We start from the raw sequence: 24,153 nt of genomic DNA on the forward strand, positions 1-24,153 counted from the left end.
GACAGTGGTTGCTTTCGGAATCGCTTCCAACATAAAAGCTCCTTAACGGAAACACATCTTCTGGACTCTCTGCGTGACAGTTTCCGGCGAGGAGTGGGTGTCCCTACAGGAGGTCCTGAAACCTCCCCACTGTTTTCGCTGGAAGTGTCTCGGAGCCATCCCTCCTGCTCACTTTCCCTCAGCTCAGCTCTTCTCCCCCTACTGGTTCCCTCTTCAGCTGCTGAGTCTCTCCCAACCTGTGTGAGCCCTTCCACCTCCCTTCCTTCCGATGGCAGTTCCCTGACACGTATTTCAACAGAGCCATCATATTTTATCATATCCTTTGCTATTCTACTTTGGCGTGTTAGCTTTTTGGCAGAAACAACTTGTGAAATTCGTGCAAACCAACCTGAGATATCGCCTGCAGGTGGCTTCCAGCAGGCCACAGTTTCTAAGCTGACTGCAGTCAGAATCATTAAAATGAACTCTTTTGAAATGTGCCGTCCTGCAGGTTACTGAAGATTGATAGCAGGGCTCATAAAGGATCAGGGTGTGATTTGTTGGACAGCCTGCAAGGTTGTCACACAGAAGATGGAATTTCAGCAGCTGGAGCTTATATGGTTATTTTTAAGCCACTGTATTAATAGTGCTTCAAAAGTCGTGTGCCACCTCCACTCTCTGCAAGATCCCAGGGGGTTCCAGGCACTCACCCAGAGTCAGTGTTCCTCTGGAGAATTGAGACATGGAGACTGTCGTCGTTTTGCAGCCAAAACGGACGTTCAGCACAACACTCTGTGCCTCCCAACCAAGGACTCCTGCCCTGGGCCTCAGGCAAGCTCTGATGACAAATACTACACTGTGCGGGCCTTGAGTCAAATGTGTAACTCCCACACATAGTTGTAAACTTGAAGCAGTACAACCTTGGAGAGTGTGCTTGCCAGTTGAGCCTACCAAATGGATTATCTGCTTCCGAGCCAGGATATTCGCCTGCCATAGTTGAAGACTTGGGCAGTGCTGGCACTTTTCATCCCATCCCTTGGCCTTTGTCCCAGAGAGGTTTCAAAACACAAGAGGGTTGTGTTTTGAGGGTTAGATTGCAGCACATCCACTGAGCTCTTTTTGACTCGAGAGTTAGCCAGTGATTTCAGCTTGTTTGAAATGTCCATCTTGTCGAAACAAAGTAGGTTTGGCTCTTCTCAGTGCCTGAACGGGAGACCCACCATGGAAATGTGACTTCCATGATGGGAGTAAAGTGAGCGATAAATCCACTACAGTGGTACCTCAGGTTACATACGCTTCAGGTTACATACGCTTCAGGTTACAGACTCTGCTAACCGAGAAATAGTACTTCGGGTTAAGAACTTTACTTCAGGATGAGAACAGAAATTGTGCTCCGGCGGCGCGGTGGCAGCAGGAGGCCCCATTAGCTTAAGTGGTGTTTCAGGTTAAGAACAGTTTCAGGTTAAGTACGGACCTCCGGAACGAATTAAGTACTTAACCCAAGGTACCACTGTACTAAATTAAAATGAAAGATAAATCCACTACTAAATTAAAATGAAAGTGGGTTTTCTGGAAAACTTTGGATTAGAAAAATATCCACGGTCCTGAACTAAACTGGGATCTGACTTCAGTGGCTTCTGTTTCCACTGTTGGAGGCAAGGCACTTCTCTGCTATCCAATTTCTGGGAATCACAAGAGCACTCTTGCTCTCAGGTCCTGTTTGCTGGCTTCCTATAGACATCGGGTTGGCCACTGATGAGTACAGGATGCCAGACTAGTGCAATTTATTTTTACATTGTTTGGCAGGGGTCAGTCTGGATGATACCTGCGGGTCCCTTTCAGACCTGTGATCCTATGAGTGAGGTTAGAGTCTGCAAGATAAAACAGGGCAAACCAGTCTGATTCTGAAAGCTGGGAAGACAGAGGTATGTTTTGCTCTGTGCTGGACTCAGATGTGTTTTGGGGCTTCCCTTGAACTCTAATGGGGAAGCAAAAACTGCTGGGGTGCTCCTGCTGTGCGCCCCTCCATCCTGTGAGGAGGTTGTAGACATGTGTAAACAAAACCATATATCCCAAGGACATCACATTCTCCATCGATGTTTATTCCAAAGAAACGGAAGCCCTGGGACCACTGGAGTTTCTTGCCACTTGGAGACTGGAGTGGGCACGACAATATGATTGTGCCAATGCTGATGTGTGGTGTTTCTTTTTCCTGTTTTTATTTTTCTTTCTTACATTTCTGTACTGCCCTTCATCCAAGGATCACGGGGCAGTTGACAATATAAAAACAGTCACAAGCGAAAACAGTACCCCCGTCACGTACACACATGCGCAGCTTAAAAAGCCATAGATTGTTTAATTAGCCAAAGGCCTGGGAGAAGAGGAATGTTTTTGCCAGGCGCCTAAAGATAAGCAACAAAGGTGCCAGCAAGCCTTCCTGGGAAAAGCATCCCCATTGCCAATTTTTAACTGGAACGAATTCATTGTGTAACTAATTAAAATGTTATAGGAAATTGCCGTTCTAAAAATGGGGGGGGGGGTTTCCACTGAAAAATATAGTTGCAAAAAATATTGTGGGGAATTTCCAAATGGGGGGGGTTTACCCCACATCACTGGTTTCAGCTGCTATTTGAAATACATTATCAGTTGCCCTGATCCTCAGGTATCGGCCAAAATTTATCCAACAGAAAAGTAAAATATGTATATCTGGCAGGTTGGAGTATGTGCAGCCGCAGAGAGATGACGCTGTTTTATTTTGGAGGTGACTGGATTTATATCTGAAACTCATGCATCTCTTATCTGAGGGAACTGCCCTAGCTAATTCACCGGCAATAAATTGGAGGGGAACAAGAAGGCAGAATCACACTTGGCATCCAGGAACCGCCTTGAAAAGCTTTGGAGGCCGTACGCCCAATTTCCAGGTGAAAGGGGAAGTGGTTGCCTCATCACTCAGCCTGTGAGCTTCTCAGTCATCTCATCTGCCTATCCTGTGGTTGGAGGAACGAGGACCATGGGTGTTACTGCCTTACGGAACTCCCTGCCACAAGAAAAGGGGACGGCGACAAGTTTAGGTGTTAGAACACAAGATGGATTGGGCAAACTTGTGGAAGGGGATAGAGATCTACAGCTGATGTTCAACCTCAGTAGCAGCAACAGGAGCTGCGGTCCACTTCCAAGTCCTGCTCAGCGGGTTAGGCTGCACATAAGCTGCTTTTGGTGAGCCTGAGGTGTGGCTTCCATAATCTTTCGGTTGCCTTACCTTGATCACATTCTCTGGCTTCTGGTCAGTCGGCTGAAGAGAGCGAGCGCCACGGCTTGCACCACCTCCTGCCTCCCTATTTGCTGGAAGCTGCACAGATCAGCTGCAAGAAATGTTTCTGCAGCACTTTCCAGAGGGGTAGCAGTATTAATCTGTTGCAGCCGTTTTGTAGCACCTTCGGGATTAGCAGTTTCATTAAGCTTTTTTTGTGGAGTGAAAAGCTGCCAGAATTACATTTTGGTGCTGCAAGACTCTCTGTTGGTTTTGCAGCAGTAACTCAAGCGCGACTCCTCCCATGCTAAGCATTTAACTCTGTTAGAATCTTGCTTTTCTGCTTACAGTGTAATCTGAACCCAGGATCCACCTGAATGAGAGTTTGGAGGTCTTGCAAGTATAACTCCCTCATCCCCACTTAAACTGCCCAAACTTAAGCTGGCCTGTTCCCCAGAAGCAGCATGGCAGGACTGGGCAAGGAGAGATTTACAGCTATGCCAAACCCCTTCCAGCTCAGTCATGGAACTGGCAAGCTGGTATAATTTACACAGAAGTGTGGCATAAGTGAAATTCTCCTTTCAAGGCTTGTTTTCCCTCCAGCTGGCTTGGGATGACTCGTGTAAGCAGTATAGCCTTGCCCCAAATGGAATCTGGAGTAAGGGTAACTTAAACCACAGAGCCTAGGACTTGCCGATCAGAAGGTCGGCGGTTCGAATCCCCACAGCGGAGTGAGGTCCCGTTGCTCAGTCCCTGCTCCTGCCAACCTAGCAGTTCGAAAACACGTCAAAGTGCAAGTAGATAAATAGGTACCGCTCTGGTGGGAAGGTAAATGGTGTTTCTGTGCACTGCTCTGGTTTGCCAGAAGCAGCTTAGTCATGCTGCCCACGACCCGGAAGCTGTATGCCAGCTCCCTCGGCCAATAAAGTGAGATGAGCGCCGCAACCCCAATGTTGGTCACGACTGGACCTAATGGTCAGGGGTCCCTTTACCTTTAAACCGGCATTAAGTTCACCAGCTTCCTGGATTTAGGATTGCTCTGCCTGATGCAGAAACAGACCCAGTAAGGCAACGCCTTTGGAATGGCTTGTGTTTAAAATTCTAGAGCATTTCCAGGTTACACAGGACTCCTCTGCAGAGTGAAGCAAGAATGCCAAGTTATGTTCCTCTGCCAAGCTAATATTTACACCCTATCCAATTCTTGTACACACCATTTGCATTAGTGGAAGTCACTTGCAGAAGTAGGTCACCAGATGTGGACACTGCCCCTGCCGCTTGCCTTTATCTTAGGTGTCAAACAAAAAGACAAATAATTCTGTTTTGTATGAAACACCCCTTATTAGTCAATGGTTTAATTAAGATTTAATCAGGCGTCTATCTATGTTATCAGTTTGTGCAACTTGGCTAATAAATGTAGATGCACCATCAAAGGACTCTTGTTCCAATAATGGGGCGTTCCGGCTTTGCTTCCTGACTGGTGCTCGTTTCAAGTGGGATTTCACCATGCAGCAGGCAATTCGAGCAGCTAAATTAGGAGCTCATTGGAAGGACTTGCACAACGAAAGATTGGGCTTTCTGTTTCAATAAAGGACGGGGGCTGGAAACTGCGAGACAACCCCTTGCTTTTAGGAAATGTTGCTGAGCCGTCCCAGAAACAAATCAGGAGCGACGGCTCACGAAGCATCTAAGACTGCCTAACTTCCCAGCAAACGAAGCTCCCTTTGCCCTTTTAAATTTAAACCCAAACTCCTCTTCATAGAAGCTGTTAATTAAAAACTAATCTGGGTGTGGACTTTTTCTCACTGTTTTAAGCCTTGGTATCCCTTTGGGGCTTGTCAGGGTGCCGACTTTGCCAGTAGTATATAGAAATGAAGCCGTGAGAGGGGTCTGCACCTTGATGTAGTAGGGGCTGTAACAGGATACAAAACTTTAATCCTCCCGTTTGTTTGTTTGTTTGTTTAAAAAAACAAATCTTTAAGGTCAGGAGGAAAAACTTTGGTGCTGGTAACGCAGCGGTTTGATTTCACCCTCCAGAGGCACACTCCATTATCTCTAGAGACAAGATGGGTGTAGCACACTCTCCGATGTGCTAGTATTACTAGGGAATATCTGGACTTAGGGGGAAAGTATGGGTCGGCAGCAATTGGAAAATGCCGCATGAATGAGGAGGAATGAGAGGAAGCAGGCGAGATTCACAGGCCACGTTAAGCTGAGGTGTGGGTGGGTCCCTATGCTCAGCTGCAGAGGGTCAACACAACCTCTAGGAGCAAATACAGCATGACTATTAGCCATTGATAGACCTATGCCAGGCATAGGCAAACTTGGCCCTCCGGATGTTTTGTAGCACAATTCCCATCATTCCTGACCACTGGTCCTGTTAGCTAGGGATCATGGGAGTTGTGGTCCCAAAACATCTGGAGGGCCAAGTTTGCCTATGCCTGACCTACTATAAAACTGGTCTTACTTTATTGAAACTGGTCAAACCTCAGCGGTTAAGAAAACGAAGCCATCCTGTTGTCTGAAAACAGATAAACACACACACACACCCCCGCCATAAAGAGGCGCTCAAATAATTTATAAGATTTTATTGAAAAAAACCATCATGTACTCATGTGTCAAATCCGTCAATAATTTACTTATTGGCTCGTGTCGTTCTTAACAATGAAGCAACTGGCATGCAGATGGGCTGCTTGGTGAGCTTGGCTACGTGAGCAAGGGGTCAGCTGCCAACTCTGCAGGGGGAAACAATCCGCACTACTTTGACCCAATTTGTTGGGAGAGCTTTGGGAGTGCACCAGGTTCAATCCAAGCCAGTTACAATCCCATGACTGTCGACTGAAACGCTCCCATGTTACTGAGCTGAAATGCTTGATAACGTGGAGGCAGCAGAACTGGGGGGGGGGGCGGGTGTGGATTCTGCTGCCACAGTCCCCAACTCCCTGGAAATCAGTGTTCCTCCTTAAATCCCTGAAAACAACTGCTGCTAACTGCGCAGAGCAGTTTCTGAGGGGTGTTGCTGTTTTTAGGTGCCACTTCCAAGTTGCCAGGGTGGGCCAAATGAGGCCCACAATCCACCACCCCGCCATCCTACACTATTGCTTCTTCAAAATACACAAGTAACCTTTTTGCACTTTGGTGCACCTGTGCAAAGCTTATTGCACTTGCACAACACGGAACACCCTGAGGCCTGGCTTGTTTGCTTTTTGGAGAAGTGCTTGTTCCACCCACCTGAAGACAAACCCATCATCAGCGGTTATGCTACAGCCAATCTTGAGCCCCAATGGCATGCACATCAAGTCAGGATTCACCCCCACCCGGGCTTCTCCGCACTTACCCTGAACAAAATCCATACCGTTTCCCAGCCACCCCATTTAGAAGAGTTCCTGGACAGTTCTATGCAGATTTTACCTTCCTGAATAATCTGGTGCCACCTACAAGGCTGGCATGTGGCAGACCGTTGAATGCACTTTTCTCATCGCTGTTCAAACAGCACAGCTTGCCACTGCACATTTGGGGTCAGGGGGCAGGGCTTTCAAGACATTTCACACCTGGGGACGCCCTTCCCTTTAAAAGCCTGGCCACTGAGTGCAGCTGAAGGCGTTTCTGAGTCAGTGGTTTGACACCCACGCACCTTCCTTCTCCAGCTGTGTTGCACGCTCAGCCTCCTTTTGAAATTATAATCTTTTCCCTGCCGCCAGTTTGGAGTGGCAGGAACAGTAGCAAAATGAGCTTTTGGATTCTGTGCAACCTGCAACCACCTTCTCTTCTGTGTGCCAAGACTCACACCCACGGCCTCCCATCATCGCAGGTGTGCTGTGTTCCAGCTGCAAGCAAATTCCTCCAAACTGCTCCGTAGGACACGAGTCTCGGTAATTCAAGCGCTCCCCCCGGATGATATCTAACTGGGAAAGTAGCTGAAAACTGGATCCCTGTGACTGGGAGCTGATACTTGGCAACCTCTTCCTTCCGATCCTCGGAGTGCCTTCTCTTCCTGGCACCATTCTCCTTCATGGCTTTCCAGCCTTGCCCTGTGGTCACTCAGCCTGCGGCCATTAACAGCAGCTGCCCGTGTCCATACAGGGATTGGAAATCGGGATTGACGGACTGCAGCTCGGACCAATCGATATGTGAGTGTTGCTGGGGACTGACCATGCTGGGGGCAGGGAGGAGGGTACCCTGGGCAGTTGCTTCGCTCCCCATCTTGCAGCAAAGCCACCCTACTGCTGCCTGGCACCTCTTAGGTGCAGGGCTCAAGCCTGCCTCAAAGGCATGTCTTTCCCCAACGGAGGCTCTGTTCTTTCGTACCCATTTGCTGATTTACAGATATTCGGATCAGAGGCGCTCAGCTTCAGGGTCCAGTGCAGAGTGTTAGCGTTGCAGAAAATTGTCCAGGGCTCAACCTGGCAATCTCCATGTCAAATTGAAGCCCTCTCTGCCCCCTCCCCCAGGTTTCTGCGGGATCTTCTGCCTTCCCTGCCTCATGTGCAAGGTGGCCACGCAGTACGGCGAGTGCTTCTGCGTCCCCTTCCTGCCGGGGGCTCTTGTGGCCATGCGGACGGGCCTGCGAGAACAGCTGCGCATCAAGGTACCCGTCTCCGGGGGACTTCTGGGAACGTTCCAGCAGATGATTGCCAGGAGGCGCAAAAGCGAGCTCTCCAGTTGGCACATGGGAGTTATAGCCAGGGTGAAGGAGGGAGGTGCAGGCAGGCAGGCAGGGAGCAAATGCAGCGAGCTCTGCAGCCTTTCACACAATGGACACCAGAGCTCTATCCCACGGCAGCAGCTGTTGCAGCAGCCCAGGAAGTCAAGAGTCTTGTTGCAGAGTCAAGGAATTAGCCCCTGCCACTGGTCAGACGGAGGCTCGCAGCTCTTCCTCTTGGCCGTGACATACAAAAGTCCAATGTGGAGAAAGGGGAGAGGTTGCCAGATTGGTGCAGTTTGGCCAGAGGACAGAGTTTGGGGGAGACACAGGCTGCTAGGCAGATCCAGGGGGCCTCATATTGAGAGCACATCCTATCAGTAGATAGTTCCCATCAGGCCGTCCCTGCTATTCGTGGGAACTGGTTTGAGGTGCTGAGAATTCTGCCGAAAACCCCTCCACGGAACCAAAGATGGAATGGCTGTTAGATTGGGTTTAAAGCAGGCAATCTACACAGGCTATGTTCGGTGTTTAATCTGGGGCAGTGGGGAGGCGCTTGGAGGCAGGAGCGAAGACAAGGCTTTCCCCGACTGATGGTCCTCTCCTCTTCCACAGGGCTGCGTGTGCGGCGACTGGTGCGCTTTCTGCTTCTGCTGCCCTTGCGCTCTGTGCCAGATGGCACGAGAGCTGAAGAGCCCATGTTGTTAGCCTCATCCTGAGCTGGACACTCTGGAACCCTCTTGCTGGTCAGCCCCGTCCCCTACTGCGTTGGGGGTGCTGTGGGGCTCAGGTGCCTGGAATGAACTGAACCGAACCACTCAGGGAAGCTTTGAAGCTGAGTTGCAAAGCGCTGCCAAGTTGGTTTCCAGCCGACTGATGAAGCGCAGGCATAGGAGAACTGCAAGCTTTGGACTGTCGTGGCTTGTGCCTCTCACTGGACTTCAGGTGTTGCTTCACTAAGGACAGTCACAACCTGCTCCTCCAGTGTGTGGGGGGGAGGGAGCCACATCACCCTCTCTCCCCCTGTTAATATTACACTGTGTGCACATAGGAAGTTGCTGGCGTTGTAAATAAATAAGGTGGGGGGATACAGCTCTCCTCCTGCAGCAAAGCATCTCGATTCTTCAGCTTCCAGGGGTTGGGTCAAGGAGCTGCATACACAAAAGGCAGTTGACTCAGAACTGTGATGCAACATCCCTGGGAAGCGAAGCTGCGGTTCTCAAAATGCTGAGCAAAACAGAAGGGCCAGTTGACTTCAGTCACAGAACTGTAGAGTTGGAAGGGACCCCAAGGGTCATCTAGTCCAACCCCCTGCAATGCAGGAATCGAGGGAATAAAGCTTTTCCTAGGCTGTGCCATTTGAAGCCATGTGACACATGCGGAAAGACTTGGCACAAGCCCTTCTTCCTGGTGCCCTAGAGTCGTAGGTGCAGTGAGTGTTTCTCAAACCTGAACCCCAACTCCGCGCCACCCCCCCCCATAGTCTGAAGTTGTACAATACATGAAAAGCTTCCGTAAGCCATCTCTTTGGCAACCTGGTGTGCGGGCTGGGGGCTGATGGGAGTTGTAGTCCAACAACATCCAGGTGGCACCAGGTTTGGCAACGGCCCATTCAGCACTTGATTGTGTTGACTCCACAAAACCACCTCCAGCTCGGCTATTTTGCCAAGGAAGGAAACAGTGTCAGGGAAACTCTATGACCTTCTGAGGGCTTTCGGTGTCTGTGTGCAGGGGGTGGGTGGGCAGGCAGTGGTGGCCAGAGGACTGTAACAAAAGTAGGTGGGAGAGACGGGGTTAAAATGCAAAAAAAGGAAAACAACACTGAGAAAAATCAGAGAGGGGATGTCAAATCCCCTCTGCAAACAAACACATGGAGTTTCCTTCCGACAAACCTGTCCCTGACTTTTAATGCAGAAGAAGAGTTGGGCTGGCGGCCACTTGCTGCCCACTCCCTCCTGCGCAGCTGCGCAAGGAAAACGGGGAGGGAGCCGGCGCTAGAGAGGCCCCCTCCCTCCCCACACCAACACTTTGGAGCTGCAGGAGTACAGCAGCGCCCTCTGGTGGCAAGGTCTGTGTTCCATGACATGATAACGGGAGATGCTTCCCTTGCCTTCCACCCGCAAAGGCGCTTCTCCTGCGCACCCCTTCTCGGCCGCCTCCCCGAGGCGAAGAAGGGCTGCTGAGCGGGCGACGCAGGCAACAAGTCCCATCCCTTCCGAAGCCTGGCAGGGATCCCCCGGCGGCTCAGAGGGACATGCTCGTGAGGTTCTCGTGGCTGAGGAGTCCTTTGCGGGAGCTGCTGACTCCGTGGCTGCTGCTGCAGTAGTCCTGGAGATTGTGGCGCAGGGTGACGAGGGCGGAGCCTAAGCAGGCACGGTTAGGGGCCTGCAGTCCTCCGGGCAGCTGGAAGAGGACCGTGGCCACCCCGGCCATCCCGTCGTCCGTCGGCTCCAGGGTGATGGGTCCCACCCGGAAGCTGGAGTAGGAGTAGCCCATCAGGTGGGAGAGGAAGGGCTCGGAGCGTCGGAAGTGGGCCACAGGGTAGGGTACCTCGTGGTATGGCTTCAGCCGGCTGGGCTGGGCAGCGGTCAGCGCCGGGTGCTTGTGGGGCCGCGCAGGGAGGAAGACCAGCTCAGCCGCAGCCCCCAGCGCATCTGGCTCGAAATAGATGGTCACTTTAGCGAAAGGCCGGCTGGCCATCTTGGTCATCTCCTGCAGGTGGCGCCGCTGCTCATGTCGCAGGTCCAGGAACTGCTTGACCTTCCAGAGCAGGACGCAGACGGAGAGGAAGAGGAAGAAGCAGGAGAAGAAGACGGAGAAGAAGACAAAGAGGTCAATGTGGGCCTGGTCTTGGCGGAAGAAGAGCAGCCCCTGGGACTCAGTGACGTTGGGGCTGGTGCCCCCGATGCCCAGAAGGATGACGTAGAAACGGCTGGATTTCAGGGCGTGGATCTCGTGCGGGTAGGTGATGACCACTCGGTCCCGGACAGCTCGCACGACCAGCACCGCTTGCTGCTCCCGCACGGTGATGTAGGTGATGAGCCCATGGGTCCGCGCCTCTCGCACGGCCGGAGAGGGCTGGCTCCCGTTGCCGAGGCCGCTGCGCCCGCCCGCCTCTTCCCCCGGCGGCACAACGCGCACGGAGTGGAAGCCCGTGGCCCGGTCCACATCCACCACAAACATCTCGTAGGAGGTGGAGATGTAGACATCCACCCCACCAAAGGTCACATCGATGGTGATGCGGATGTCCACGTTGGTGAATTTGGGCTGGACGCCGAAGAAGACGGAGCGGCCGAGCAGTAGGTTCTTGATGTTGGGCTCGTGGAAGCAGTTGAGCTGCGACGTCGGGTCAAAGCAGCTCTCTTGGTCCACAATGATCAGCCGGTAGCACTGGTGGCCGCCCACCGGGTTGCCGTGGAAAAACTCGCGGCACTTGGCACACTGTTGGGGACAAGGGGGGAAGGCAGGTCAGTTTAGTGGGATTGGGGGGTCACGCAAGCTGTCTCATGCCCATCCTACCCAAATTCTTCACTCTGTGAAAGGGGCACAAATGAAACGACTCTGCACTGTTGCTTCTTATTCGAAAATCTTTACTACTTTGCTAAATTCACTTTGCTTCTCCCAGTCGAAGGGTGGCACAAGGTGTTCTGCAGGTCCTTGCCCTGATCTAGCCACTGTGATCCACGCAACGGTCACCTCCAGACTGGATTATTGTAACTCACTCTACATGGGGCTGCCCTTGAGACTGACCCAGAAACTCTAGCGGGTGCAGAATGCCGCGGCGAGACTCCTTACGGGGTCCTCGCTGCGAGATCACATTCACCCGGTGCTATACCAGCTGCACTGGCTCCTGGTGGGGTACAGAATCAGGTTTAAGGTGCTGGTTTTAACCTTTAAAACCCTATATGGTCTAGGACCCTCGTACCTACGGGACCGCCTCTCCTGGTATGTCCCACAGAGGAACTTACGGTCTTCAAATAAAAACATCCTGAAGGTCCCAGGCCACAGAGAGGTTAGGCTGGCCTCAACTAGAGCCAGGGCTTTTTCGGCTGTGGCTCCAATCTGGTGGAACGCTCTGTCACAAGAGACTAGGGCCCTGCGGGACTTGACATCTTTCCGCAGGGCCTGCAAGACAGAGCTGTTCTGCCAGGCCTTTGGTCGGGGTTCAGTCTGACTCCCTCTCCCCTTTCATAAGAACTTGCATGAAAGTGGCCTCCCAATTTTTCTCACAGGCCCATATAAGTTCAGCACAAACAGTTGGGCCTGGTGAGCATTTAAGGTCCCCAACCCTAATCTTCCGGTTGCCATCTGATTGGATTTTATTCTGATCCTGATCTGATTTGAGGATGTATTTTAATTGATTGTCTGATTTTATGTTAATGTGTTATACATTTGATGTTAGCTGCTCTGAGCCCGGCTTCGGCTGGGGAGGGCGGGATATAAATAAAATTTATTATTATTATTATTATTATTATTATTATTATTATTATTATTATTATAAATGCCCCATAACCACCACATTGTGCACTTTTGCTGTCCCTGCACAGATTTACAACACAAAACGGTCCCTATTGGTCTTCCTGCCAAGATTAGTCGTCCAAATACCACAGAGGGGGTGGCAAAAAGGACGTCACCTACACTCTTTTTATCTCCTAGCAGTGGTATACGATTTCTGAACAGAGAATGATGTTCTGGCTATCACGGCAGGTAACTATCAAGAGGCTACGTAGGTTTATGCAATCACAGCCCAACACAAAAGCATGTGGCAAGGAGCTCCATGGGTTAATTATGTGCTTTGCTCACAAATCTTTGTTTGCCTGGAAGTTCTCCTGCATGGCCTGGAGACAGAGATGTACCTAGAGGTTGGCTGCTGCCAAGGACACAGGCCCAGGGGGCCGCAAAAATTGCCCCTCCCCACTCTGCCTGCCCATCTATGCACTCCCTGGGCTGCTCTGTATGCTGGGCAAGGTATGCAAGCTCCCCTGGGTGCCTTGGCGGAGGAATGTGGTTGCTGGTGTGAGCAATCACAGCAGCCTCAGTTGGCCGATGGCGCTATTAGGAGCATGTGTGGAGAGCCCACTAGGGTTTGGAGAGAAGAAAGATGAAGAAAGCAGGTGAGAGTTGCAGGAGCAGGAGAAAGGGAGGAGCCAGAAGGGAAAGTAGCAAGCAGAGGGAGGGAGGAAGAGGAGGGGAGGCAGAGCAGAGCAGACCCAACCCTGATGGCTGCAGAGGAAGTCGCCGGCAGAGCACGAAAGGTGACAAAAAGCAAACTTTTTCCGTTTCTGCTACAAGATCTCTCGCAGCCGAGGGCAAGGGAGCCTAGATACACCTCTGCCTGGAGACACTGTGCTTGGGAGAGAAATGATTCTGTCTCCTGCCCCATGTATGATCTTGCACGGCTCCCAGTTATCACGGTAGGGATTGTGCAAGAGAACTTCCAGATGGACCACGCCTTACTCCATCAGCTTCTTTCACCCCTGCCAAGGACCCGCCTCCTGCGGCCGCAGCCCCGCCCCTCACCTGTTGCTTATAGCAGTCCTTTTTGTCTGACTGGGCACTGTTCTGGCAGCCTCCTGTCTCCGTGTTGTTCTGGCAGGGGCAGCCGGTCCCATCCAGCTCGTTGCACGAGTCAGCGTGGCCGTTGCACTGGCACCTGGGAGGAGAGGGGTCACCGGGAGACACAAGAACATGAGCAGAGCCCTCCTGGATCAGGGCAACGGCCCAGCCAGTCCGGCATCCTGATCTCACAATAGCCAGATGCCTATTGAAAGCCCCCAGCCACAAGAGCCCCCTCCCCTCCTGTGACTTCCAGAAACCAGTATTCAGAAGCATTCCTGCCCCTAGGGAGATACCGTATTTTTCGCTCTATAAGACGCACTTTTTCCCTCCTAAAAAGTAAGTGGAAATGTGTGTGCATCTTACAGAGCAAATGCAGGCTGTGCAGCTTTCGCTGAAGCCAGAACAGCAAGAGGGATTGCTGCGCAGCAATCCCTCTTGCTGTTCTGGCTTAGGGATAGCCGAGCAAAGCCTCTTCAACAACATTTGATTCAGAATATTATTTTTCTTGTTTTCCTCTGCTAAAAACAAGGTGCGTCTTATGGTCTTGTAGAGCGAAAAATACGGTATATGCATGGCCCACCCATTCCGAATTCCACTGGTTTTTAAATGGGCCCTAAACATAAGGCTACAATGGTACCTCTGGTTATGTACTTAATTCATTCTGGAGGTCCGTTCTTAACCTGAAACTGTTCTTAACCTGAAACACCACTTTAGTTAATGGGGCCTCCCACTGCCACCGCGCCGCCGCCATGCGATTTCTGTTCTTATCCTGAAGCAAAGTTCTTAACCCGAGGTACTATTTCTGGGTTAACGGAGTCTGTAACCTGAAGCGTATGTAACCTGAAGCGTATGTAACCTGAGGTACCACTGTATAAGAACGGTCATGAAAGGATCCAGCCAGTGGCACATCCGTGACCGAAATCCCAGCCAACCAGATATTGTGGGAAACCTGTTTCTAAGTGCTTTTAATATGTGGCATTCTCTGTTGTTTTTACTGCTGCCGTTGTAGCGTCATGATGTTTCGGTTTGATACTGTGGTTTTATTGATACCGCATATGACGGAAAGAAGCCCTGGGATAGGTTTTGCCCTAGAAAGCAGCATATGTTTGTTTTTTAAAAAAATAAACAAGAACGAGACTCAGCCTTGGCCTCCCGGCTCCTTACTTGGTGCACTTTCCCTCCAGCAGGAAGTAGCCGTGCAGGCAGCTCTCGCATTTCTCCCCAAAGCTGTTGTTCTGACAGTTCACGCACACGGCGGCGTCTTCAGCTGGCCCTTCTGCCACCCATTTGGGGATCTGTGGGGAGGCAGGGAGACGAGCGAAATGTGACTTCTCACTCGTGCATTTTCCCCTGGCAGCAGACTAGGCTCACAATCCTCTGACACAAATGCTGATCCTGTCCGCTCGGGAAACGTGATGCAAACGCATTCTCTCTCTCTGAAAGGCAGCTGGTTATAGCGGAATGGGGCTTCACGTAACCTGCCCAAGACTTGCACGCTGCCGCGTTTTCATTAGACCCAGCAGCAAGTGTTTTGTGTATTTGTGGGCGCGAAGGCAACTGGGAAATATATATTTCGAGGGAGGCAAGGAGCCTTAAATCACTGCCTTTTCTCAAGAAAGGCGATTTATTTCTCACACGGAGAAAAGTGCACAGTGTGGGTGGAACTGAACTACCTCGCAGGGTTGCTATGAGGATAAAATGGGGAAGAAGAGAACCCCATAGGTCATCTCGAGTTCCTTGGAGAAAAGGAGGGATAGAAATGCAACAGTTAAAACTATGTTTTACTCAGAGCAGCTCTGCTGAAATAAATGAGCGTGGCTAAATTGGGCCCATTAATTTCAGCAGGTCTTTGCTGAGCAATTTAGTCGAATAGCACCCCATGCGTATGCCGGCACTAGCGACAAGTGCTCATTCGTCTATTTTACAGGTACAGGGAGGAGTGACCAAAAAAAGTAATAATAATAATAATTTATTATCTATACCCCACCCATCTGGCTGGATTTCCCCAGCCACTCTGGGCGGCTTCCAACAGAATATTAAAATACAATAACCTATTAAACATTAAAAGCTTCCCTAAACAGGGCTGCCTCAGATGTCTTCTAAAAGTCTGGTAGTTGTTTTTCTCTGACATCTGGTGGGAGGGCGTTCCACAGGGCGGGTGCCACTACCAAGAAGGCCCTCTGCCTGGTTCCCTGTAACCTCACTTCTCTCAGGGAGGGAATCACCAGAAGGCCCTTGGCGCTGGACCTCAGTTTCCGGGCTGAACGATGGGGGTGGAGACGCTCCTTCAGATATACTGGACCGAGGCTGTTTAGGGCTTTAAAGGTCAGTTATATGGTCTCGGCGGCCGCTCCCAGTCAGCAGTCTAGCTGCCACATTCTGGATTAGTTGTAGTTTCCGGGTCACCTTCAAATGTAGCCCCACATAGAGCACATTGAGATAACCAGAGCATGCACCACTCAGGCAAGTACCTGTTCAAAGGTGTGGCTATGATGCAGTAAGCACAGGAGTTCTACAGACGATGGCACACAACAAAGGTGCCAATATGCGCTGGATTCTCTGAAGAATATGGACGCACCCTTTTGACCTGGCAGGTCTCCTTCCACCAAAAGAGCCACTACCAGTTGTCCCAGCAAGCCAGGCCCGGCTCCCCCGCCACCCACCGCTGGCACTCACCAAGGCCGGCTCCAGAGGGAAGCGGGCAGGATCCCGGCGGGCTCTCTCGTACTCCTCCCGCGTGATGCAGACGTTGCTGTTTCCCCGGCAGAAAGTGTTGCAGGGGCGACAGGAGCCGCCACTCAGCGCCGACCCCACAAAGAGCGGCTGGCATTTTTCACAGTGCTGCCCCTGAGGGAAAGAGAGGCGAGGGGGCAGAGTTGGGCGCGGGCACGCACAGAGAGCGGCGGTTTGCCTTTTTGGCCTCTCGGGAAGCCTTTAGAGGGAGGCAAGTCCGTGCAAGAATACAGGAGCACGGGGATTTGGGAAGCTGCTTTCTACTGAGTCTGACCATTGGTCCATCTAACTCAGTCTTGTCTACACTGACTGGCAGCAGCTCCCCAGGCTGCTTTCTACTGAGTCCGACCACTGGTCCATCTAACTCAGCCTTGTCTACACTGACTGGCAGCAGCTCCCCAGACTAGCTTTCTACTGAGTCCGACCATTGGTCCACCTAACTCAGCCTTGACTACACTGACTGGCAGCAGCTCCCCAGACTAGCTTTCTACTGAGTCCGACCACTGGTCCACCTAACTCAGCCTTGACTACACTGACTGGCAGCAGCTCTCCAGGCTGCTTTCTACTGAGTCCGACCATTGGTCCATCTAACTCAGTTTTGTCTACACTGACTGGCAGCAACTCCCCAGGGTGTCTCCCAGCTCTGCCTGCAGATTAAACCTGGGTGCTTCTGCATTGAGGACAGATGCTCTCCCATCACCGCCCAGTGTGAACCCAGCTGCAGATCTTCTCTTCCAACCGGCCTCCGCTTGCGCCCCCAGCTCCTGCCCTCTCCCTGCGCCCCTCGGGCCCTCTCAGCCGCCCGCTGCCCTCACCATGGTGTTGTTGAAGCACTGCAAACACTGGTCCTGGGCCTCCACCCCCTGGCAGTTGCTGTGCTTGTTGCACTGGCACTCCACGGAGCAGTTCTGCCCCACGTAGCCAAAGTGGCACTGGCAGGCGTTGGGCTCCACGCAGGTCCCGTTCACGCAGCCCTGCTCACACACCGGCTTGCACAGCCCCGTCACGCTGCAAGGGAGAAAGGAGGAGGCGCAGAACAATTGGTACACAGCGTGCGCGATCCCCACCCCCGGTGGAAATTCTGCAAAGGTTTTCCCATACGCTGGTGTTGCCCGGCTAAAAACAGTGGCTAGAAATTGCTCTGCCTAATAGCAAACTTGAGTGGTTTACTGTGCATTACTATGGAAGTGAAAGACAGCCACAAAAAATTATGGGAGTGGGAGACGGAGGTACACAGAATTATATGAAAAGGATTTTTAAACTAATGAGATGTTTTTTAAAACCCACAAAACCTGCCCAACAAGAACCTGTGAGTTTATAGCAGGGGTCAGCTAACATTTTCAGCTGAGGGCCGGTCCACTGTTCCTCAGACCTTGTAGGGGGCCGGACTATATTTTTTTTGGGGGGGGGATGAACAAATTCCTATGCCCCACAAATAACCCAGAGATGCATTTTAAATAAAAGCAAACATTCTACTCGTGTAAAAACACCAGGCAGGCCCCACAAATAACCCAGAGATGCATTTTAAATAAAAGGGCACATTCTACTCATGTAAAAACACGCTGATTCCCGGACCATCAGCGGGCCAGATTTAGAAGGCGATTGGGCAGGATTTGCCCCCCGGGCCTTAGTTTGCCTACCCATAGTTTATAGGATGTTGATAGCCTTAGGAAGCCTTTCTCAGGCCTGAGTCCCCAGATGTGCTCAAACCACAACTCCCATCATCCCTGAGCTCTGGCCAGGCTGGCTAGGAATGATGGGAGTTGTAGTCCAACCACAGCTGGGGACCCAAAGTTGAGGTTCCGAGAGGGACAAACCTTAGCTTTACATGTTGGTTTGCTTGGGCAAAACAAACCATAAGCACTGTAGCTCAGGCTTAACAGGAAGCAGAGATTGTGCTTGCTTTGTTGCTTATGCAGGGAGAAGAGTGAAGCAAGGATCTCTGCATTCTCAGGACGCCATCAACAAAAGTCTGTTGTGATGTACAGACATAACCTACGTGCGTTTACCCTGGAGGAGGAAGGGGTGCTGAAGGGACAAGGGTTCCCCTAAATTTGGGAGGGTGAAGCTGCAGCAAATGCCACCCTCCATCAATGGAGAAAAGTGGCCGGTTCGTGCACAATATCTAAAGAGACCAGGATAGACAGAAGGGATTTCGCAGCTCAGTTGTCTGAAATGCAATGGTTCTTAGGGAAGGTGAGGCAGCTACCGCTGAGAGCACAGGCTTACAGTTCCCTGCTTCATCTCCGCCCCCCTCCCACGGCACTCACTTGTCCAGCGTGTAGCCGTTCTTGCAGGTGCACTTGTAGCCGTGGGGCAGGTCGTTGCAGTTCTGGGTCTCGTTGCAGTCGTGGTGCCCGTTCAGGCACTCGTTCTCGGGAGGGCAGGCCATGAAGGCCCAGTCTGCTTTCAGGCCACACGACTCGACCAGTCCTGCAGGGAGGCAAGAGGGACAGGAGCTGCTGGCAATCCTTAAGAGCAGCGGCCCCCAACCTGGTGCCCTCAAGCTCTTCTGGGCTGCATCTTGCAACCGGCTTGTATCAGGCTCTCCAGGAGCAGCCACTTAATCCTGGGCAAAGGGCTTCCCCAGACCACAAATAAAAGGAAATATTTCTGATAAACGCTATTATTATTATTATTATTATTATTATTATTATTATTATTAACCGCCCTATACCCGGGGGTCTCAGGGCGGTTCACAGAATAAAATCAAGATATATCACAAAATACCTAATAAAAATAAAAACAACCCAATAGCCCCCGCAAAAGAACACATTTTAAAAGGGCCTAATAATAATAATAATTTATTATTTATACCCCGCCCATCTGGCCACTCCAACAGAAGATTAAAAATACATGAAAACATCTGTCATTAAAACTTCCCTGCACAGGGATGTAAATCGGATCAACCAAAGGCTTAAAAAGGAACGTTTCTGCCTGGCGCCTAAAGATGTATAATGAAGGCACCAGGCAAACTTCCCTGGGGAGAGCATTCCACAGACAGGGCGCCACTGCAGAGAAGGCCCCGTTCTCGTGTTGCTACCCTCCAAACCTCGCGGAGAAATACCTTGTTTGCAACAAGGATTTGTGAGCATTACTGCCGGGCCGCCACTTTCCACTTTCCACACTCCTCCCTGAGAAGGTGTCATTGACCCCCCCACCCCACCCCCCCGGTTCTGCTCAGTACGTACCGTGGTGAGGACCACTCCTCCCTCCCTCCATGCACCGCCCTTTGCCGTTCTCGCCGCGGAGGCCACACCAGCCGCACCGGGGCTGCTGGATGCAGAGGGCACACTGCTGGAAACGGGAGCAGGACGGGGTGCAGCTCTCGGCCCCGCTCAGCACTCGGCCGCACATCCCGGCCGCGCAGCGCATGGGCAGGTACGTGGGGCTCATGCACTGCGGGGAGACAGGGGCGGAAGAGGGTGCCTGTTAGAGCTCACATGGGCACACTTTTCCCGAACAAAATCCTGCACCGTGAATAAATGATGCAGAGGAATTTAGCAGAATTTCTGCAATCACAAGCTCCCCTGCTCCCCCCAGGGATTACCTGCTGCAAGCTGACGCTCCAGACACACTGCTGCCAGCCCCCGTCGGCCCCCTTGGAGCTCAGGCACTCCCCACAGGTGCTGTGGTTGTGGCACGGCGTGGGGCAGGCCAGCGGAGGCGACGACTCCACCGGCATGGGGGACACGTTGAGGAGAGAGTGGCTGAAGCAGGTCCAGTCGTAGGTGGGCTGCACGCTCAGGATACGCCTTGTCTCCCCTGGGCCAGAAGCGGGAGGAGGAGGAGAAGAGTCAGAGATGGTGGCCTTTGTGGTGTCCGAAACACCTCTTCCTTTTCCTCACATACCAGGAGGCGCGTCAGCTGTTTCTCGGATGATTCCCAAGGGCCATTTAAGCACCCAGGGGCCTGACTTGTGGGACGTGTGCACAGCCTCCCACAGAAATAAAGAGGAGCTCCATGCAGCTGGGGCAGGAGAAATCCTTGATGAAGTGCGCAACCTGCTGCTGTCAGGAAAGCTGCTTGGATTTCTTTGTCTCGGGGATCCCCTCACAATGCCACGTAACTACCAATTAACCTTGTTCTTTTCATCAGCTCCTCACAAACGCTTCCGTTCACCCTTCATTCCACCAGTGGCAGATCTTGGGGTCTCAAATTTGGAATGCCCCTCGCCTCTCACCTTCCATTCCATGTCATAATCCCAGCGTCCCTGAACCTCTGCGACTGAACCACTCCCCTAAATCTGCCCTTGATTCGCTACGGCCTAGGACCCTCGTACCTACGGGACCACCTCTCCTGGTATGCCCCACGGAGGACCTTAAGGTCCATAAATAGCAACACCCTAGTGGTCCCGGGCCCTAAGGAACTTAGATTAGCTTCAACCAGAGCCAGGGCCTTTTCAACACTGGCTCCAGCCTGGTGGAACGCTCTGCCTCATGAGACCAGGGCCCTGCAGGATCTGATTTCTTTCCGCAGGGCCTGTAAGACAGAGTTGTTCCACCTGGCCTTTGGCTTGGAGCCAATTTGATTCCCTCCGCCTCTTTCTTTTTCCTTTCTCCTCCTGTGATGAGGCTGCATTTTAATGTTTCAATATTTTAATGTTGTATTTTAATCTTGTTTTAAGTTGTATTCATTCAACTTGTTTTTATTATTGCTTGTTAGCTGCCCTGAGCCCGGCCTTGGCTGAGAGGGCGGGGTTTAAATAAAAATTATTATTATTATTACTGTTAGTGGCTGTCTGACCAATATCTGACTTAATGTGGTGTTCTACCCTGAAGAACCCAATAACATAAGATCAGGCCATTGGGCCTCCTAATCCAGAACCTCCTGTTCTCACAGTGGCCAACCAGAGGCCCCTGGCAAACCCTCAGGCAGGTCCCATGCCCAAGAGCAGTCTCCCATCCTGGGGCTTCCAGCCACAAAATCCCCATTTGCCTCCCCCTTGCACTCCCGTGCAGCCCCTTCCCCACAGCTCTTCCTCCCTCCGCCTGCAAGGCCCATCAATGGCTCCCTCCCCACCCCCACCGGCCCCCACCTCTTGCCCCTCACCTGTGCGCTTGAACTGCCGCGTCCACATGCACTTCCCAGAAGCCGTGCACTTGGCGCAATCCGAGGCCTCGCACGAGATCTCCGAACAGTTGCTGGCGACAAAGATCTCGCGCTGGTTAATGCGGCAGTCGTTCTCCGAGGTGCAGCTGCCGGTGCTGCCGATGCAGGCGCCCTCGGGGCAGTTGGTGCACCACTTGCACTGGGGTAAGGCCTGGGGGGGGGGTGTCAGAATACAAGGTCAAAGCCTCCATGACTGGGGAACGGTCACTACAAACCAAAGGCTGGCGACAATGCTTCCCTCCCCAACCCCGTATAACCCCTTGGCTTATACAGTGGTACCTCTGGATGCAAACGGGAGCCCCGTTCGCATCCTGGAGAGAACGCAACCCGCGTCTGAGTGTCTGCGGGTCACGATTCGCCGCTTCTGCGCATGACGTCATTTTGAGCGTCTGCGCATGCGCGAGCGGCGAAACCCGGAAGTAACATGTCCCGTTACTTCCGGGTTGCCGTGGAGCGCAACCCGAAAACGCTCAATCTGAAACAACTTTAACCCGAGGTATGACTGCATAAGCCTATTTCACAAATTTACATTTTCATACAGTTTTTATTGTATGGCTGTCATAAACCACTTTGATTTTTTAAAGTAAGATAGCAGTATGCAAATGTTTTAATAAATTGGCACTGTAACCTTTCTGGCGCTCAGTGTGCTCTGAGTAGCATTGATGCTGATCTGCAGGTGGAAATTAGGGGTTGCAATCAGATCACTTTCCATCATAAGAGTTGGAAGGAACCCTGAGTGTCACTGAGTCCAACCCCCAGCAATGCAGGAATATCAACTAGATCATACACGGCAGGTGGCCATCCAACCTCTGGTTAAAAACCTCCAAGGAAGGCAAGTCCACCACCTTCCAAGGGAGTCTGTTCCACTTTCGAACAGCTCTTACTGTTAGAAAGGGCTTCCTGATGTTTGGTCAGAATCTCCTTTCAGTGGTTTGGGTCGTAGCCTCCAGAGCAGAAGAAAACAAGTTTGCTCCATCCTCCAAGTGACAGCCCTTTAGATATCTGAAGATGGCTATCCTATCTCCTCTCACTCTCCCCTTTCCCAGGCTACACATACCCAATTCCCTCAACCGTTCCTCATAAGGCTTGGTTTCCAGACCCTTGACCATCTTTGTCGCCCTCCTCTGCACACATTCCAGCTTGTCAATATCCATCTTAAATTGTGGTACCCAGAACTGGACACAGTACTCCAGGTGTGGTATGACCAAGGCAGTGCTATGACTTCCCTTGATCTGGACACTATACTTCTGTTGATGCAGCCTAGAAGAGCATTAGCCTTTCCCCCCTGCTACATCATACCGTTGACTCATGTTCATCTTGTGGTCCACCAAGACCCCTAGATCCTTTTCACGTGTACTGTTAGTAAGCCAGGTATTCCCCATCCTATATTTGTGCAGCTAGTTCTTGCTGCTTAAGTGCAGAACCTCCCATTTGTCCCTACTCAAGTTCATTTTGGGCCTAGTTCTCCAATCTGTTAGGGTCATCTTGAACCCCAATTCTGTCCTCAATCCTTTTTGCCATTTCCCCCTCCCTGTTCTCAGAACCCACTCCCTTGGGACATGCTGGAATACCTGGCCACGCTTCGAATTCCGCACTTCCCTATCATTCCCCTGCACCCAATTCGGGGAGCGTCGGGAACTGGAGAGGTGGGGATTACGTGCTACTACAGTGTGAGCCGAAGGCCGCCACCTGCCTTCAGTGCTCCCTGAAAAGTGAATGCAGAAGTGCAGAGTTTGGAAGCCCCGCAACCTCCAACACGGAAGGAAGAAGAGGGTGCTCCCCAGGCAGTGGGCCAGCTGCTAGAAAGAGGGATGGGGGCTACTCACTGGAATGCCAAGGCTGTGAGCCATGGCACGAGGGTGCTGGGCAAGGCACTCGCTGCAGGTCCTCAGCCGGCGGCACTCATCTGCGGACCTTGGGGTGGGGAAGCAGGAGGTCCCACCAGAACAGCCCTGCCTGCAGGAAGGAAGGGAGAGCAACCAGGAAGCTCAGTGGGGGAAAAGCTCTTCCAGACTCTCCTCCTATACCTATAGGGTCAACCCTATTTGCTCAACCTTCTCAACGCGTGATCTGCACCCCCCAGATTTATTTGTTTTTTAAAAGGGAGCGAAATTATCTAAAATGAGAGGCTATCATGATGAATCACATTGTTAAAGGAGGTCACATCCATCTTCCTGTAGGCCTCCAGAGGACTACAACTCCCATCATCCCTCACCTGCTGGCTGGGGCTGATGGGAATTAGAGGTCAACTACATCTGGAGGGCTACAGGCTCCCCATCCCTGCTCTAAACAAATGGAGGAAGGGGATGAAAAAAAGTTTATGGGATGAGAGCAAACAAAATTGGCTTGCGTGGAAACAATGAGAGGAAAATAAAGATGGAAGAGGACAACCAAATTAAGGGTCTTAAAGCAATTTTCACAATGAAAGAATTAAGAACAGGTGGTACGATGTTCCCAATAAACGATTCAACCATCTATTAGCTGAGATTCAAAAGTTAATCGGTTTGGTTATGGAATTTGGTGTATCTATGGAAGTGCAAAGGCTCAAGAGAGTTTTCGGCAAAGTTGAAGAGCCTGGAAAACAAATTAGCAAGGGAGCAACAGGAAGGGGAGCACTCGTCTGTACTTTATGGGAAATTATGGATCTAGGAGTACAATGTGATTTTTTGGGTAGAGGATTCAGTGTCTCTTCTGTATAGAACTTTATGGAACTACGCAGCACGAATGTGAAATCCATTCGCTAACCATTGTGCACTCCCTAGAATGGCTATATTACAATAACCTGAAGGCACCTGATGGAGCTTTGGCAATGCCTCATTTTAACTCCCGTGACTACTTGTGCATCTCCTGCCACCAATGAGCTCCTCCCAAACAGCTCCAG

General features: G+C 51.5%; 2 protein-coding genes and 1 long non-coding RNA gene across 4 annotated transcripts in view; 2 read left to right on the forward strand and 1 right to left on the reverse strand.

The window, feature by feature from the left end:
* LOC308484605 overlaps positions 1–14,569 on the forward strand; it is a 110,899-nt gene extending 96,330 nt beyond the window's left edge. The window contains exon 2 of the long non-coding RNA XR_013990034.1: positions 14,289–14,569. This is a non-coding gene — a long non-coding RNA (uncharacterized lncRNA). The remainder of the gene's footprint in view (positions 1–14,288) is intronic.
* The window catches only part of MEGF8 (multiple EGF like domains 8), a 58,959-nt gene continuing 40,605 nt past the window's right edge, over positions 5,800–24,153 (reverse strand). For both annotated transcript variants that reach the window (XM_081018561.1, XM_081018560.1), the window contains exons 34-43: positions 23,099–23,228; positions 21,213–21,423; positions 19,711–19,925; positions 19,352–19,559; positions 18,431–18,593; positions 16,976–17,168; positions 16,104–16,274; positions 14,592–14,722; positions 13,389–13,521; positions 5,800–11,309 (exon numbers count right to left, since the gene is read on the reverse strand). In XM_081018561.1, the coding sequence (XP_080874687.1) occupies positions 10,113–11,309; positions 13,389–13,521; positions 14,592–14,722; positions 16,104–16,274; positions 16,976–17,168; positions 18,431–18,593; positions 19,352–19,559; positions 19,711–19,925; positions 21,213–21,423; positions 23,099–23,228 (2,752 nt within the window). In that variant the 3' untranslated portion in view covers positions 5,800–10,112. The remainder of the gene's footprint in view (positions 11,310–13,388; positions 13,522–14,591; positions 14,723–16,103; positions 16,275–16,975; positions 17,169–18,430; positions 18,594–19,351; positions 19,560–19,710; positions 19,926–21,212; positions 21,424–23,098; positions 23,229–24,153) is intronic.
* Positions 7,226–8,979, forward strand: LOC308484507 (cornifelin-like). Its single transcript, XM_081019530.1, has 3 exons — positions 7,226–7,356; positions 7,678–7,814; positions 8,484–8,979. Exons 1-3 carry the CDS (start codon positions 7,239–7,241, stop codon positions 8,574–8,576), a joined length of 348 nt encoding a protein of 115 aa, XP_080875656.1. The 5' UTR covers positions 7,226–7,238; the 3' UTR covers positions 8,577–8,979.

The sequence above is a fragment of the Podarcis pityusensis genome (assembly GCF_964106645.2).
Source record: "Podarcis pityusensis genome assembly, chromosome: 8".
NCBI lineage: Eukaryota > Metazoa > Chordata > Lepidosauria > Squamata > Lacertidae > Podarcis > Podarcis pityusensis.

Excerpts from the sequence above, each read along its gene's own strand:
- LOC308484507 (XM_081019530.1), top strand. The coding sequence starts at position 7,239 with ATGGCTTTCCAGCCTTGCCCTGTGGTCACTCAGCCTGCGGCCATTAAC. Across the intron at positions 7,357-7,677 it reads CAGCTCGGACCAATCGATAT|GTTTCTGCGGGATCTTCTGC; the intron begins GTGAGTGTTGCT and ends CCCCTCCCCCAG. Across the intron at positions 7,815-8,483 it reads GAGAACAGCTGCGCATCAAG|GGCTGCGTGTGCGGCGACTG; the intron begins GTACCCGTCTCC and ends CCTCTTCCACAG.